Source organism: Balaenoptera borealis (assembly GCF_965194805.1).
Source record: "Balaenoptera borealis genome assembly, chromosome: 8".
In the NCBI taxonomy this organism is placed as follows: domain Eukaryota; kingdom Metazoa; phylum Chordata; class Mammalia; order Artiodactyla; family Balaenopteridae; genus Balaenoptera; species Balaenoptera borealis.
In genome coordinates this window covers 108,567,422-108,582,902 of record NC_138865.1, presented here as the reverse complement: position 1 = coordinate 108,582,902, position 15,481 = coordinate 108,567,422, and the positions used below count along the sequence as shown (strand labels likewise).

Genomic DNA, 15,481 nt, shown 5'->3' with positions numbered 1-15,481 from the left:
CCTTTACCTCCAGTGCCACCTCTTTTAGGGGTGACATGGCCGACATTCTCCTTGTCGCCTTCTCTTCTGTGGAGAGCCTTCCTTCCATACCCAAGCCCATGCAAGGCATTATTCCAGAGAAACGTTCTGGGGAATTAAATTACTTCCACCTAGCTACATCTGAAGCAAAAACTTGGAAATGACCCAAATGTCCACTAATAGGGGATGAGTTAAATGGTGGGACATTCACCCGATTTAATGTTATATAGTCAATAAAAATGATGTATGCAAATTATTTCTGAAAATGTAGGGAAATATTTAAATGAGAAATGCACAACTTAGTATTATATGTCCAGAATTATTTCAACCTTATAGAAATACTCAGGGAAAAAGATTGGGAGGAAGTAGTCTGCCATGTGTTTTTTGGTAGTCGGGTTATGGTAACTTTTGCTTTTTTTTTTAATACGTTTCTATTTTAAATGTCTTATAACCATGTATTTACTTTTATAACCAGAAAAACCCCCACAAATGACATAAAAATCAAAGGAAGGCTTGCTGGGCTTTGCATCTTAAAGCACGAGTGGGTCTGTTTTAAAATTCTGGTGTCTTGTTTTACCAAGTGTCAACAACCTGCAGGCTGAGTTGAACGGCATCTTTGCCCTGCGGAAGCGGCTGGAGCGGGATGTGCTCTCCTATCAGAACCTGCAGAAGGCCCTGGAGGAGCAGATCAGTGAAATCCGGCGGCGGGAAGGTACATGCTCCCTTGTATGTATTTCCCTTTGGTTTTCCCACTTGGAGGGCCTTGGCCGAACTTTAAGAGAGTCCTAAGACTGCAGTAGGAGACGAGGCACCCTGGGGATTTCGGCTGGGAAGCCCTTTCTTGCAGTGATGGTTTACTGTTGCTCTCCTAGTCTGTACCTGGCTGGCTTCGGCTTGCGGAGTCGAAGGGCCCAGCAGGTAGTGTTAATTCCACAGAGGGCCTGCTGCAGGACTGCTTCCTCGCTGCCTCTGCTGTGTTCTGCATCGTTTGACTCTTCTAACTCCAGATAACCCTGGGGCCTTGCCATCCCCTTTCTCTGGTCAATGGCCCTCATCACCCTAAACATCTGGGCTCTGCCTACCGCGGCAGCCACTGCAGAGAGCCCCACTGCACAGACACGTGCGGGTGAAACCGCTCTTTCCTGCTGAAGCATCGCTTTTCACACTGTCATGACGGCAAGTGGATTCAGCTAGGGAGGGTCCTGTGGTACGTGCACTGCTGTGCTCGTGACAGCTGTATTTGGCTCCCTCCCTTGCTAGAACCTGAGCCCCGTGGTGTCTGGGTTGGCGTTTTCCTTTCCTTATCTCTAGCCTTCCTTTCCTTTCTCTTCCTTATTACTGATTGTAATTCCTGCTTACAATCAGTAATAGCAGTGGTAGGTTAGACATTTCCTGAGCGCCTGCTGTGTACCAGGCCCAGCGGCAGGCACTTAACTTCTCACCTCTGATCCTGACCGTTGTCCCATTGGATAGAGTAGGCAGTGACATCACATTACAGGTGAAGAAACCGAGGTGGCAGTGGGGGTTGATTTACCCGGATTGGAGGCAGGACATCTTCCTTCGAAGTCTAGCTCTTTCCTCTATACGAGGCGTATCAGCTCTTACCCACATGTGTTGAGTGAGATCATGCTTGTGGATGTGCTCCGCTCAGTGAATAGCGTGACCCTTCTCTGCGCCTTTGCGCCTTGTGAGAGTGTGACCTTTGCTGCAGAGGAGGCCAACCCTTCCGTGGGTGACCCAAGAGTCCCTCATCGTAGATCTCATAGGCGGTTTCTGTACTCCGTGTGCTTGCTCCCATGGCGGGCTCTGGGGCCGGTAAAAAGCACATCAGGCACTTTAGAGTTCTACACTTGAGGGTCACATCTAATTTTCCTGTATTTTCACCTAAACGGAATCACTCCCTCATTTAAATTGAAAATCACCATTTGCTTGTGCCACTCAGAATGGTCTCCAGGTACAGCACTGGATATGCCAATTTTAATTCAGAGTTGGCCACAGTGAAAGCCTACAGCCCACGATGAAACCATACATTGAGATACCAGCCTGTAGAGAAAGAAGAAAATTACTTTTGCTCCAAAGGTGGTGCATTAAACTCCCTGTGTGTGCTTATCTCCCTTTCCCCTGCTACCCGATTCAAAGTGCCTTAGATGGATTGCATGGGGAATTGTCTGGGAAGGATCTACTTCTGATGTTCTTTTTCTCCTCCTCCCCACTTTTTTTTTCTTTTGGTGCAGAAGAACCATTTTCGTTTTATAGTGATCAAACATCTTATCTGAGTATTTGCCTTGAAGAGCACAATCGGTTTCAAGTGGAACATTTTTCTCAAGAAGAGCTTAAGGAAAAGGTATTGACCTATTAACTTTCAGTGCTTTGTTGGTTATTTGTTGTCTCTTGGGTTCCTGATCAGAGGTGTAAGATTCTGAAAGCCCTTCTCCCCGCCTCTCTTCCGTCTCTCCCTGCCTGTCTTTTTTCCCCCTGATGTACGTTTCCTGGAGTCCCTACCGCGTGTCTGATGCACGCCTTCTGAGGCTTGAGGACCCCACCCAGGCTCCATCTCCCCTGGGAAATGCTCTCTATCCCCCCCTAGAATTAGCCACCTTTCCCTCGGGTCATTTTCCTCTCTTCTTGTACCTGACTGCGTTGATGTCCTTCTCATACTGACCTATAATTATCTGGTTATTCTTCTGTATCCCCACTAGGCTGTGAACATCTTAAAGCGAGTGAGTGTATCTTATTTATTTCTGATTTCCCAGTGCCTGGCACACATAATGGGAGGTAACTGATGCTTTTTGAAAGAATAAAGGTTCAGGTTTGATCAGTAAATCTTTTCTAAAACTGGAAAGGTTTTTCAATCTGTTGATCATTGGTGTGGTTAGAGTGGCTTAGTATTTCAAGGTTCTAAGAGCCATTGATAAGAATAGGAAGTGTGAGCTCAGAGGACACTGTGGTTTATTATAAAATTACCATCTATGTATGACAGGTTCAGTTTCTGTCTTGGAATAGCTCACATGCCGGTAGAGTAGACAGACGTGTGAAGGAGCAGTGGCAGTGTGGAGTGCAAGGGTGGCTGTAATAGGCAGAGGTGCGAGGTTTAGGGGTAGCCGAGAAGGAGAGGTTAGCTGTCGGGGGTTGGGAGGTACTCACTGGATCAGAGGAAACTTCTCAATGGAAGTGAGACCTGAAGTGGGTTTTGGAGGCTGAATAGGAGTTTATCTAGTTGGAAGGCTTTTTCAGCAGAGAGAGAGAGAGGAAAAACAGCAGGTGTAAGATGCAGAAGAAGTAAAAAGGAGAACTATAAAAATGTTGATGTTTTGGGAGGAGTGGAACAAGAAGCATTGAGGCATCTGTTGGTGTTTTGAAGATGAAGAAAATAGAGATGATGATAGCCGCTGCTGGTACCGACTGTGGTTGTGTTAAGGGCAGGAGCTAGTTCCCTTTGTTGGCACTTCGTGAATGTTTGCAGAATCAGAATGTTTTCTTCTTCCCTCTATGATATAACCTCCTTGAGGCTGGGTCCGATTTGTGTTCATGTTTTGGTGCAGTGGACACCTGCTGTGCGTGGTCAGGGTGGGATTTCCCACTTTATTTGAGGGGCTAATGGTTACCCCCTTACGAAGGGTTTGGAAAATCACTAGCCATTGCGATTTGAAGCTTGCAGGGAATGAAGGTGGTGTCTGCTCAGATGCTTATGTACCTGGCGTCGCAAGACCTGTGCCTTAAGGAGGAGCACTGGACCGGGAGTCCAGGCCCAGCTCTGCCTCTTTGCGGGCAGCTGCCCCTGCCCACACGACCGGGCACGTTGGCTGTTGTTATATGTCACTTAATTCTCCAGGCACCCCAACTCTGGGACCTTGGGCAGTGAACTTCTTTGTGTCTCGGGCTTCTTGTTGTAAAACGGGGACAGTCATACTGCTGTCCACCTCCTCGGGATTTTTGTAAGGAACGATTGACTAAAGCTTGTGGGAGTATTTTAGCAGCCGTGAATTGCTTTATAACTGAGGACTGTTGTTATTACGGACAGTGCTAGATAGGCATAGAAAGAGGAAGGTGGATGCTGTAAAATAAGCCTGTGACAAGCCCCAGAAGTTTCAGTCTTGGGGGATTTTCCTCCCCCAAGTACAAGACAGAGGTCATATTTGCTGTCATGGACAGAGTACTTAGACCGTGCCGAGGGCTGTAGTGCGCTGTGACCGTGATCACGTTCAGTTCTCACGGGAACTCATTCCACAGATGCAGAAGTGGAGACTTAGACCAGGCAGCTTGCCCAGGATCTCTTTGCCTTGAAGTGTGACGCTGGGGTTAGAATACAGAAATGCTGGTGTTTTTCTCACTGTACCCAGGGTAGCCTGAAGCCTGGAATCAGGCCACCTGACTCTCCGTGACTGTGATGCAGGACGTCTTCTCCGTAGCCGTGGCCCTGGGAGGCGGCAGTGTGCCCGTGGGTAGTCAGTCCTCTCCTGCTCTTATCTCCCAGGTCGGTGACCTTATCCAGCTGGTGAAGGAGCTGTACGCGGACAACCAGCACCTGAAGAAAACTATTTTTGATCTCTCCTCCATGGGTTTCCCGGGAGAGGACAGGCCTGAGTCGGTAGATCAGATGGAGGTAAGAAAGAATATTCTCGTCCTCGCGTGCTAATTACAAAGAGCAACACCCCCCCACACGTCTCCAGGCTGCATCTCTTCTGGGGAGGTCTCTGTTGAAATTCCCTTTGCCGTGGACGGGGTTTGAGGGCCCTCTTAGGTCAGCAGGTCTGTCGGAGCGTTCCGCAAGTTGGGGTCATATCTGCGTGGACACACTCGATGTTCTGTGATGCTTTGGACTCCAAGTCCGGCCCTGGGATCTGGGCTGTAGGTTGCACATCTGGATGATTGGTCTGGTCTCAGGGGCCTAGAGAGTTGCCACATCACCCGCGTAACTTGGGTAGTGTAGATGCAGCCTTAATGAACCCATTACCATGGAAAAACAAACGAGAAAACATACTTTTCATTTACTCTTTGTATTAACCCTCTAAATGCATCTTCTCACTCCCACGGCATCTGGCTTCTGGATTTGACCAGATGTGTGCAGTTTATTCCCACGTGTACCCAGGAACCCCCGCACTCTGCCGTGTACCAACGACCCGACGGGGAGCAAAGAGTCGGTGTGCCGTGAGCCCACAAATTCAGCTTCCTGACTGTGGGAGTTTCCCACTGGTGGCATTTGAAAGTCTGGAAGGGCCACGGAAGGTTAAATCTGGTGTCTGCACTAAAGAGCGTGTGGTCCCTGGGCTTTTGTACTCACTGAGGGTGTGGGCCCATTCCGTTAGCCCACCCCAGGGAAAGCGGAGGGAGCCGCTTCACCCTGTGACTCTGGCTCTCTGCTCAGCGTTGTGGTGTGTTGTCTCCGATCTTCTCTGTTCTCGACCCGACCGCACAGTAGAGGGCCCTGATGTTGTGACAGTGGGGAGGAGCTTGCCATTTCCTCCCTCTAGCCCCTACCTGGCCTGACGCTCCCCCAGGAAGCGCCTTGCTCCATGCCTGTGTTATGCTAGTTAGTTTCAGAAGACTGGAACTGTTCTCCTCATGAAATGCACTAGGGCCTTTTGTACTTGGATCCCCCAGAGCCTTCCTGGTTGGGGTTGTCTTGAACTCAGCCTGGCGTGCCAGGTAAATGGAGGTCTCATCGCCACACCATTTCTGGGGAAAGCTTTGTCAGCCTTAAGCTGTCTCCTCCCACCTTCAAGGTGGGAAACGCTCAAAGGTGTTTATGCTGCGCTCTGGCCATCTACTCCCTTGGAGAGAGGGAGTGTTACTGAGCTTAGTCTCCAGGGCTCCAGATAATTTTGAAAAGCAAGAATATCTGCAGTCCATTTAGGGAGAAACAAGTCTCTTGGTTTGTTTTTTTCCAACGTGGCATTTTTAATAAGCAGCCCATTCGTCACCTGCTTCATTTGAGTGTCAGATGGCGAGTGTTTGTTCATTTGCCCTTTGAAAGAAATCTGTTAAATGTCCTATTATGTCCTTTGGAGAACAGAGGGATTTTCCTCTTGCCACTCTGAGATCTTAATAGCAGTCGATTCAGATTGGAGTCATTTGTCAGGTTGCACATCAATTTGATGTTCCCTATGAATAGTCGTGTCCTTCGCAGCACAGGCCCCGTCTTCCCCGGCACGCGATGGGAAGATCCGCACGGGCAGGATGGTGCTCCCACGATAATCTTGAGCCGAGGGAGGAGAGCTTGTTCGGGGTGAGGGTGGGATGGCAGCAAGGAGAGGCTGCTGTTCCCTGGGAGTGTGTGTGGCTCTCCTTGGATGAGCAACGAGGCAGAGACAAACGGGAAATGCCTCCGTGGTCCACAGCCTTTTCTGGGCAACAGGGCTTGCGGAGTAGGGGCTGGCACTGCTCCAGTGCCCTGGGAGCCTACAAATCAGAAAGGGAAAAAAAAAAGACAGCAAATATATTTTGTATTTTTAAAATTCAGTAGTTTTTCCTCCAATATTTAATTAACCCACAGCATTGCCTAAAACTTGGAAAATAAAGAAATGACCCCTAATCCTGTCACATTAAAACACAGTTAATTAACATCCTGGAATCTTTCCTTCTCTATTTGTGTATTTGAACGTGTGCGTGCCCGCCCACAGTACATACACAGTCCTGTTTCCTGTTTCTTTCCAGTGGCTGCTGTATTATAACCTCTTACTCCATCTTAGGGATGCCAGCTGTGTCACTATTGTCGGACATGTAGATATTTCCGGTGATTCACTATTTTAGATTACCTGATGAATGTCTTTGGACACAAATCATTTTCTGGGTTTAGGCTTTTTTTCCTTAGACTGTGTTCCCAGATGAGTAATGACTAGGTCAAAGGTACAGACACAGATAGATATGTGTATAAAATAGGCACGTGATTTATTTTCATATTACACCCCCCTGCCTCTGCAACTTTTAATTCGACAAAGGCTATAAAGAGTAGGAGGCCCTTGATTCATTTTGGCAGCTGTGTCTTCAAAGCGGTGGCCCTGGGCTGGATTCCCTCCTGCCGGGCACACAGCGCTTATTCCCCGCATGCGGGCATGTCACTGAAAAACCAGCCAAACCAACAAAAGGCCAAGAACAGGCATCCTTTTATTTTAAAGTACATCAAAGAAAAAAAAAGAAATAATCTGGAATGAGATTGCCCCTATTTCTTTGTATTTATTTACTGGTTATAGTTTATGTATTATAGAACGGTGTGGTTGAGAATTGACGTTCAGGAGTGATTTGAGCAGACTGCAGTCAGGGGGGGGTGAGCATTGTAAGCCATGAGCTGTGTGACGTGTAGTTGTCACCCCTGGGGGATGGGATTCGCGGGCGAGCGCTCAGAAACGGTTAGTCGCTGTCATTATTTACTTATGTTGTCATTTTTAGGGGATGGTTAGAAAACTGGCTTTTTTTTTTTTTTTTTTGGCATGGAGAGGAAACATGGATTAAGGGGCATAATTGAATTGAACTCAGATATATGTAGGGCTGTCCTTTTGAATAAGAAATAGACCTTGTGTGACTCAGAGGACAGAAGTGGTACTCAGAAGTAGAAGGTGCTTGTTAACATCTGTTATTAGCAACAGAATAAAATTTGGTTTGTCAGAAGCAGATTGAATTTCATTGAAAGGAGGAAGTTTCTAACATTTTGACTTCATAAGTTATTATGAGTTGTACCCGATTTATAAAGCCCTTGGCACCGTGCCTGGCATGTAGTAGGCACTCAATATGTAAAACACAGCTATTTTAATTTTACTTTTTTAGTAAATTAGTGGCAGAGTTGGAACTAAACCCTTTTCTGACTCTGTTCAGTGTTGTTTTAGCAACACCATAGGGCAGTGCTTCTAAAGTTTACCGTGCGTGTGAATTTCCTGGGGACCTTGTTAACGTGAAGATTCTGGCTCAGTGAGCCTGGCACGGGGCCCGGGAGTCTGCATTTCTCACAAGCTCCCGTTGCTCCAAAGACTACACTTGGAGTAGTAAGACCGGGGTAATCCCCAAAACCTGTTGGTTCCAGCTGTCATTTTGAAAAAAGTCTTGACTCATTTGTTTGTCCTTTTAGCAGTGTTGTCTTGAGCACCGGGCACTGGTGTTAAAACTGAACACAGACACGGTCCCTGCCCCGTGGAGTCCGTGATGCAGAGAAGCTGAGCTTGGAGAGGGCCTGGAGGAGCGCACGCGGGCATGGAGACGGGCCCGGCCTCCTCTTCTGAGGTCAAGGGAATTTCCTCCTGGAGGAAGCAGGGGGGGCCTGCAAAGGTCAAGAGAGAATAGCTCAAGAGGCAGGGGGAGAACCAGGCCCGTGCACTTGTTAGGGAGCGATGCTTAGGGAGGGCGTGCTTACAGTGTCACGTACTCGGAGAAAAACGGCTGGGAAACCCTTCGTGACCTGGGCAGTTTCAGCAGAGTGAGGGGGGCCCGAGGCCACGTGGCGGCGGAGGGAGGAGCCGTGAGGGTGGGGAAGTGAAGGAAGAGCCGGCGGGCGCTTGGAGGTGTGGGGCACTTCTCCAGTTGGGGGCGGGCCCGAAACAGAGCCCCACCTGCAGTGACGCATCGGTCTCTCTGGGATCTTGCCTTTGAAAACTGATAAGTCACATATGGCACGCGGGACACATCTCTCTGTCCACAGCATTGAATTTCTTGATCATTGCTGGAAACTGACTTTTAATTTTAACCACGTCAGCAGAGGTAAAGAGAAATGAAGGAGAATTTTTATTTCAGTCTGTTGAGTCACGGTGTGGTTGTGGTCCTGGAAATGAAGAATAACTCGGATGCTTTTGCTGCTTCAACTGGAATGGCACGGGTTAACAGTACTCTGCTCGGCTGAACTTCAGGGGGACCCTTCTCTGATGCACAGGGTTGGGGAGGAGTGCCTCGCTGCCTCTTCCCTGATCCCAGGAGGGTTGGTTCCATCTCCCGCATTAGAAGGTCTTGGGGAGCTTTCATGCGCAGTTTCTGGAGAGCATTGGCAGCAAAAGCCACGTTGCAGAAGGTGAGGATGGAGAGTTCTTTCAAGAAGCTTGGAGAGAGGCAGGCAGCACTCAGTGACCAGAGCTGCTGGTGAACCAGGAAGGAAAAACGTAGTTATTTTGCTTTTTTTCAAATGAGAGCGGCTTTTCCCCAGCATTTTATTACGAAAAAATTCAAACATAGCAAAGTGAAAAGAACTTCACGGTGGACACCCATATACTCACCCCTTAGATTCTACTATTAACCGTTCCCACCAGCCATCATATCCCTTTGATAAATTTTAGTATAAATCACAAACATCAATACGCTTCCCCCTAAATACTTCAACATGTATATCTTTTCCTTCAATATGTGTTTATAGTTATTTTTCCTTTTAAGTTTAAATTTACACACGATGAAATATAGACATCGTAAGTCTTTGTTTGCTAAGTTTTACAAATGTATGTACCTGTGTAACCCAAACTTCTATCACGATCCCTCGCGTCCCTTCTAGTCAATTCCCACTCGTCCCCGCTCCAGCCGCTCTTCTCATTTTCTTCCACCATTAGTTTTGCCTGTACTAGACTTTCATAGAAACGGAATCATAAAGCATCTTCTCTTCTGTGTGAAGCTGCCTTCACTCAGCGTGTTTTTGAGATTCATCCATGTTGTTACGTGAATCAATAACTTGTTCCTTTTTATTGCTAAGTAGTATTCCATCGTATAGATTATATTCTAATTTCTTTATTCATTCTGCTATTGATGTACATTTGGATTGTTTCAGGTTTTGGTTATTATGATAACAGCTGATGTGAACATTCATATACAAATCTTTATGTGGACATACGTTTTCATTTCTCTTGATGAATACCTAGGAGGGGAATTCCTGGGTCATAGGGTTATTAGCTTTATAAGAAATTGCCAGTAATTCTTCTAAAGTAGTTTAACATTTTATACTCCCACCAAGAAATTTGATTGTCCTAGTTGGTAACCTGAGCATGTTTTAATAATGAGGGAAGAAACCAACAGAGGGAGAGAAGTTCCTCATCCATATTTAGAAACTTTTATGCCTTAGGAAGTACACTTACACATGTTTAGCCTATTGAATGCTGGATAGTGTAGTAAGATTTGTAGACTCATCAGTCCTCTTTGATCCTGATTAGGATGGTTGGGTTGAATGTATTCTGATCCTGGGAAGTTTTCTATAAAAGACTTTGTGAAGTCAGTTTGCTTTGTTTTGTTTTTCTTCTTCCAAAAAAGGGTTTCTTTTAGAAGGAAGATCAGAAAAGTTTAAGTTGGGCTGGGAAAATTATGGGGTGATTGACTAAATGTGGGAATTCATGAAATCACGGTATGGAGATAGAAACTTAGATACGTCGTACGTACAACATGCCCAGCAGGCGGCTGGGACTCAGCTCATGCTTTAACGCTTTGGTGCAGTGGTCACTACTTCATTGGTGAGATGAGGTTTGGTACAGTTTTTGAAACAGCGTTGGCTACCCTCCCTCTCATTTTTTATTTGGTTAATCCGGGCGTCTCATGCCTAGAATTTTCCCTCTTCCCGAGAGCTGAGATCTGGCCCTCTTGAGAACACTGTATTGTCTGTTCTGTAGAATGCAAACTGCAGAAGCTTTGGGGTTTACACTTCTTTAGAGCATTAGGGATTTACGCAGTCTTTAGAAATAACTCCCCTTCATTTTCAAAAGCATAAAGTTATTGTCAGGGAAGCTTGATACTCTACTCATTAGCGATGAGGACCTTTTTGGTCAGCCAAATGGCGGTGTGGCTGAGACTGCCCATCTCAGATGTGTGACAGTCCAAAAAGAGGTTTATCCCCTGTGCTAAATAGAAGGGATGCATGAATTGGGCACACCATAAATTTCATTTACTGCTTTCTCGCTATTTGATAGTTTCAATTCCATCAATAGCTGTTTTCCAAAATCTTGTTACTTTCATATAATCTGAAAGTGAATTCAGCAATGGCAGGGATGGGAGCGGCACTCCGGACAGCACAGTCAGTTTCCAGCAGCTCAGGGAGGCCGTGCGAGGACAGGGGGAAATGGCTTTACTTATTTCTTGGGGAATTTGTCCTTAAATTATGCCTGATCCCAGGCAGCTGTGTGTGATTTGCCAGAACTAGCAGCTCTGACTTTGGCTAATTTTTATTTCCTGGCTTTGGCATTTGTCTCTGCCTCTTTTTTTGGTTTGTTTTTTGTTCTGCATCTTTTAAAAAAGACATCACCGACTTATTCATACATATTCATGCTGCACTCATTTTTGGGTTGCATTTTCACACCATTCCATGCTCCATGTAGCTTCTGGCTAGCAAGGAGGACGAGGACTCAAGCAGAATTGGAGAGGATGACAAGAATCATTTGCTGAGTGGCGAGTGTCTGGAGCAGAGGAACAAGGTAGGAACATCTGCCCCTCTCTGTGCCCAAGCCCGCCTCCGGTCTGGAACGAGTCCGACGGGTTTTCTGTTCCTTCCATCTGTGTGGAGTGCCTGCCGTGTGCCAGCGGGGAGCAAATAGAGGAGGTCTCTTCCTTTTTGGAAGTTACAGACGGGTTGGTAGAGCCAGTCATGAACCAGGAAAACAAACATATAGTTGCAAATAAAAACGAGGCTGTTACACGAGAGTCGCAGGCATTGGACACTGGACCTGGGCAGCTCTTTAGAGCTCTGACCCAATGCATTCATTTTATGCATTGGAACTGAGGCCTAGGAGGGGAGATGGTTTATCTGGGGCTCAGAGTAAATCAGTGACAGAGTTGGGACCAGAGCCCTTGTCTCTGGACTGCTGTGAACTCCCAGATCATCTGCGTGCAGTATAAGGAGCCACTGATAGAACCGGACTTTCCTCCTCTGGGTCCATCTGCAGTCTCCTGATCTGAAACCCAGCTTAGTGTCATCTGGGCGTTGTTGAGAATTTCACTCCAGGCACACTGATGCTGAACATTTGGAGCAAATATTCTCCAGGGTTGAAAGCACCGTAAAGACTGGGATGTGGTGGGAGACAGTAGGCTGCAGATTGGGCGTTTGTGGCCTTCAGGGTGTTCAGGTTTGTGGAGTCTTGAATGAGAGATCATTCTCATGAGTGTTTTGGAGAGCAAAGCAGTTAAAAGTGGGGGCTCCGGAATCAGGTCTGATTTTGAGTCTTGGTCACGATCTCTGTGACCTTGGGTTAACCCTTGCTTAACCCCCAAGTCCGAGTTTCCCCATCAGTGAAGATAATAACACTGCTTCCTGGTTAGAATTGTTGTGATATTTAAGTAGAAGGTACGTACTAAGTGCTCAGTAAATGGTAGCAATTGCTCTTTTTATTATTATATTCTAGACTTTTCCTTCTGTGGAGGTTGCTTATTTAGGTGGATTTAATAGCTAGATTGGTGGCAAACAAGACCCTATAAATGACCCCTCATCTGTGTGGGTCTTGTCTTCCGTTTAAAAATCTTTATCATTTTACACATGTGGAGAGAGGGGTGTGATGGCCAGTGTGTATATCACCAGCAGTAATGAAGTCAAGAGGAGTTATTTATAGACTGGTAGAAGAAATTTACAGCTTTGGAAAGCGGGAGAAAGAATGCTAATTGCAGCACCTCAAGACAAGCCCAGCACAGGCTTTAACTAGATGTTTCCTTGGTACCACTCCTCTGGGACCCTCAGTGACCCAAGAAGGTGGATCTGTAAAGAACACGTCTCCATGGGAATTAGGAACTCTCCACCGTCCTGATGAGGCAAATCAAAGTCACAGTAATTAGGATGTGTCTGTAAAGAGGTTGGCTTTCTGATATATAATGAGGAGGATACACTGCAAGAAGCATATAATAAATGTCCAAAGCATTGTTAATGGCAGTTAACAATGTTCCGGACCCTTCTTAGAAAGGATTTACAGGCAGTAGGCCGTGGGCTGGGGGAACACAGCTGTAGCGGGTAAGACACTGTGCCAGGGACTTAAGTGGGCCAGCCGTCTCATTTTGTTCTCGTAGCCGCCATGGGAGGTGGCGTTACTGTGCCCAGTTACGGATGAGGAAACGGAGGGTGAGAGGAAGTGACGTAAACATCTCCGTGCCGTCAGCTGAGCGCGTGTGGACCGCGTGCACCCTCCCTCTCCCCTTTCATTTTCTCTCGGGTTTACTTGCCCTCACCCATCACTGTTTGTCTCCATCCTTTCTCTCTTTTCCACGTAACCCCCTTTCCCTCCTTTGTAGTCCGTTATCTGACCACATGCTTTGATTTGCAGATTATGGAGGACAATTCCAAAGGGGGCTGCAAAAATGGATATTTAAGGCACACAGATTCCAGTATTTCAGACTCCGACGGAGCCCACAGATCCGGCTGCCCCGGAGACCAGAGTCTGGAAGAAGGCGAGCTCCTGAGCCTGCTTGCCCCGCCCTTCAGCGAGAAGGCCTTGTGGTTGCTGGAATCCAGGTAGACGTGGGGCCCAGGCACTGCAGTCGTCTCTGGTTTGAGGGGAGAACAAACTCATTTTGCTAAATGGATTTAGATGGTGGTGCTGTGTAATTTACCTGGGAGAGCTCCCGAAATGGCTTGGAAGGAATCTTTGCCAGTCGTGCAATTAAGTAATTAGGCTGCCTGCTCCGTGGCTGCGAGGGGACCGCATTCAGCAAAGCCGCACGCAAGACCAGCATAAAGAGGAGAGAGAAAGCTTCCTTCAGAATTGTTCCTGGGAGCCCGGAAAGGGCTGCCTGGCCGTCAGCGCGAGGAATCAGCCCTCCCGAAGTCCCTTCCAGTTTCTACAACAGCTTAAAAAACTGCCATTGTGCTTGTGACTCTGCTGTTTTATGTTGAGCTTGAATTACAATTCCCTTCTCATTATATCTGCCGGGAGTCTTTCCTATGTGAGGAAACACTACAGGGTGTTTTCCTTAAAACAAAAAAGGAGAAATATTCAGTACATTTGTGTTTTTAAAATTAGTCCTTTAGGAGCAGATTTCCCTTCTTTCCCGTTCTTTCCAGGCCACGGTAGCAGCTGCTCTGGGCTTTGGAGCCAGAGGGAGCTGTGCTTGCTTTCCTCTCGCAGTGCCTCCGTTTCTCTGACCACTTCTTGGGGTTGCTGTGAGGAGTGGAAAAAATGCTGTTCAAGGAGAATGGCTGGCATGTGGCATGTGTTCAGTGAAACCTTTCATTCTCCTCCAGCACAGACAGAGAAAGGGAACTGGTACCACCACCCAGGACGGCTCGCTGGAGCCTAGTGGTTCTCATGTCCTTGGTGGGCTCAGCCTCGTAGACATTTCTTCAGCTGAAAAAGGATGGTAGTGTCCTGTGAGCTCCGGGAGGCTACCCTCCCCAGCCCCTGGCATCTGCTTAACATTTTTCTAGCATGAGTCCTCATGCTAGGGGGACACGCCCAGCGGCTGTTCTGGTATATTACCACAGGGAGTTGGGTGACCATAATGACACTTGAGAAATGGAGGATTTCCTCAGCATCAGGGGCTCCTGTGTTAAGAGTTAAAAGACGCACCTCGCTCTCTCTGAGGACCACCTAGGAATGCAGTTGGGTGATGTGACCTGGGAAGGTACAATGGACTGTGTTGGGAGTGCAGGGAATTGGGGCCCACGTGCTCCCTCCTGGCAGGGAGGAGCTTTTCAGCCCCAAATCATTGTTGTCATGCCAGCACGTGGCCTCAGAGCTTCCAGTCTTTCAGTAGAAGCCCCAAAATTTGTCTGCTCAATCTCCTGATTTTTGAAAATTTAGACTTCATTACAGTTTTAAAGAAAGCGCTTCACGGGCCGACACTCTGCAGGCAAGCTTGGGACATCAGCCATTCAGTTACCTGTTCCCTTGTAGGTGTCTGTTCCATCGGCTTCCAGGCCATTGTGGGCCAGTTCTAGTGTTAGAAAAGGCTTTCTTAAACGCTGGCCAGGGTCTGCTGCCCTGATCCTGCTCTGTGTGCAGCTGCCTTTCACGGTGCACCACTGAGCCCCAGGACGGCAGGGTCACGGCTCCGAGGGCCCTCCTGAAGGCCCAGCTGTGGTCTTTTAAAAAGACCGCTTGGGTAACTAGGATTCTCATTGGCCAGGGAAGCACTAATTTTCTGCCCAGAAAGTCTCTCCAGGAGTTCGGTGTTTTGATTCCCCCAAAAAAGCAGGGTATTAGAGTCAGACAGACCTGTGCTCCGGTCCAGCTGTACCGTTTAGACCTTGTGACTTATCTCCCCATCTTGGTTTCCTCACCTGTAAAGTGGGGGGTGATGACACTTATGGACCCTGTAGGGATCTTGTGAGGATGAAATGAAATAATGTGTGTACATATGGATCCAGGTTGGTATTAAGTGGGGCTTTGGTGATATTACTGCTTAAAATGTGCCTGGCCAGTTACTCCTACCCTTTCCCTCGGGTAAGATTCATACCATATGCAAGATACGTCGGCCAGCCCGTGATTCAGGTCTCTGTGTTCATTGCTGAGCCCGTGTCTGATACCCTGGTGTGGAGTGCGATAGGCTTAGGCCCGAGACTTAGGCCTCTGAGCTCTTCCATCCTCTAGCCGTCCACCCT

General features: G+C 47.4%; 1 protein-coding gene across 5 annotated transcripts in view; it reads left to right on the top strand.

Moving 5' to 3' along the window:
* CDK5RAP2 (CDK5 regulatory subunit associated protein 2) overlaps positions 1-15,481 on the top strand; it is a 181,442-nt gene that overhangs the window by 98,589 nt on the left and 67,372 nt on the right. For 4 of the 5 annotated variants that reach the window (XM_082402197.1, XM_082402196.1, XM_082402194.1 and 1 more), the window contains 5 exons: positions 600-730; positions 2,253-2,362; positions 4,493-4,621; positions 11,280-11,375; positions 13,206-13,393. In XM_082402197.1, coding sequence (XP_082258323.1) covers positions 600-730; positions 2,253-2,362; positions 4,493-4,621; positions 11,280-11,375; positions 13,206-13,393 — 654 coding nt within the window. The remainder of the gene's footprint in view (positions 1-599; positions 731-2,252; positions 2,363-4,492; positions 4,622-11,279; positions 11,376-13,205; positions 13,394-15,481) is intronic. The other variant, XM_082402195.1, reaches the window with a different exon arrangement.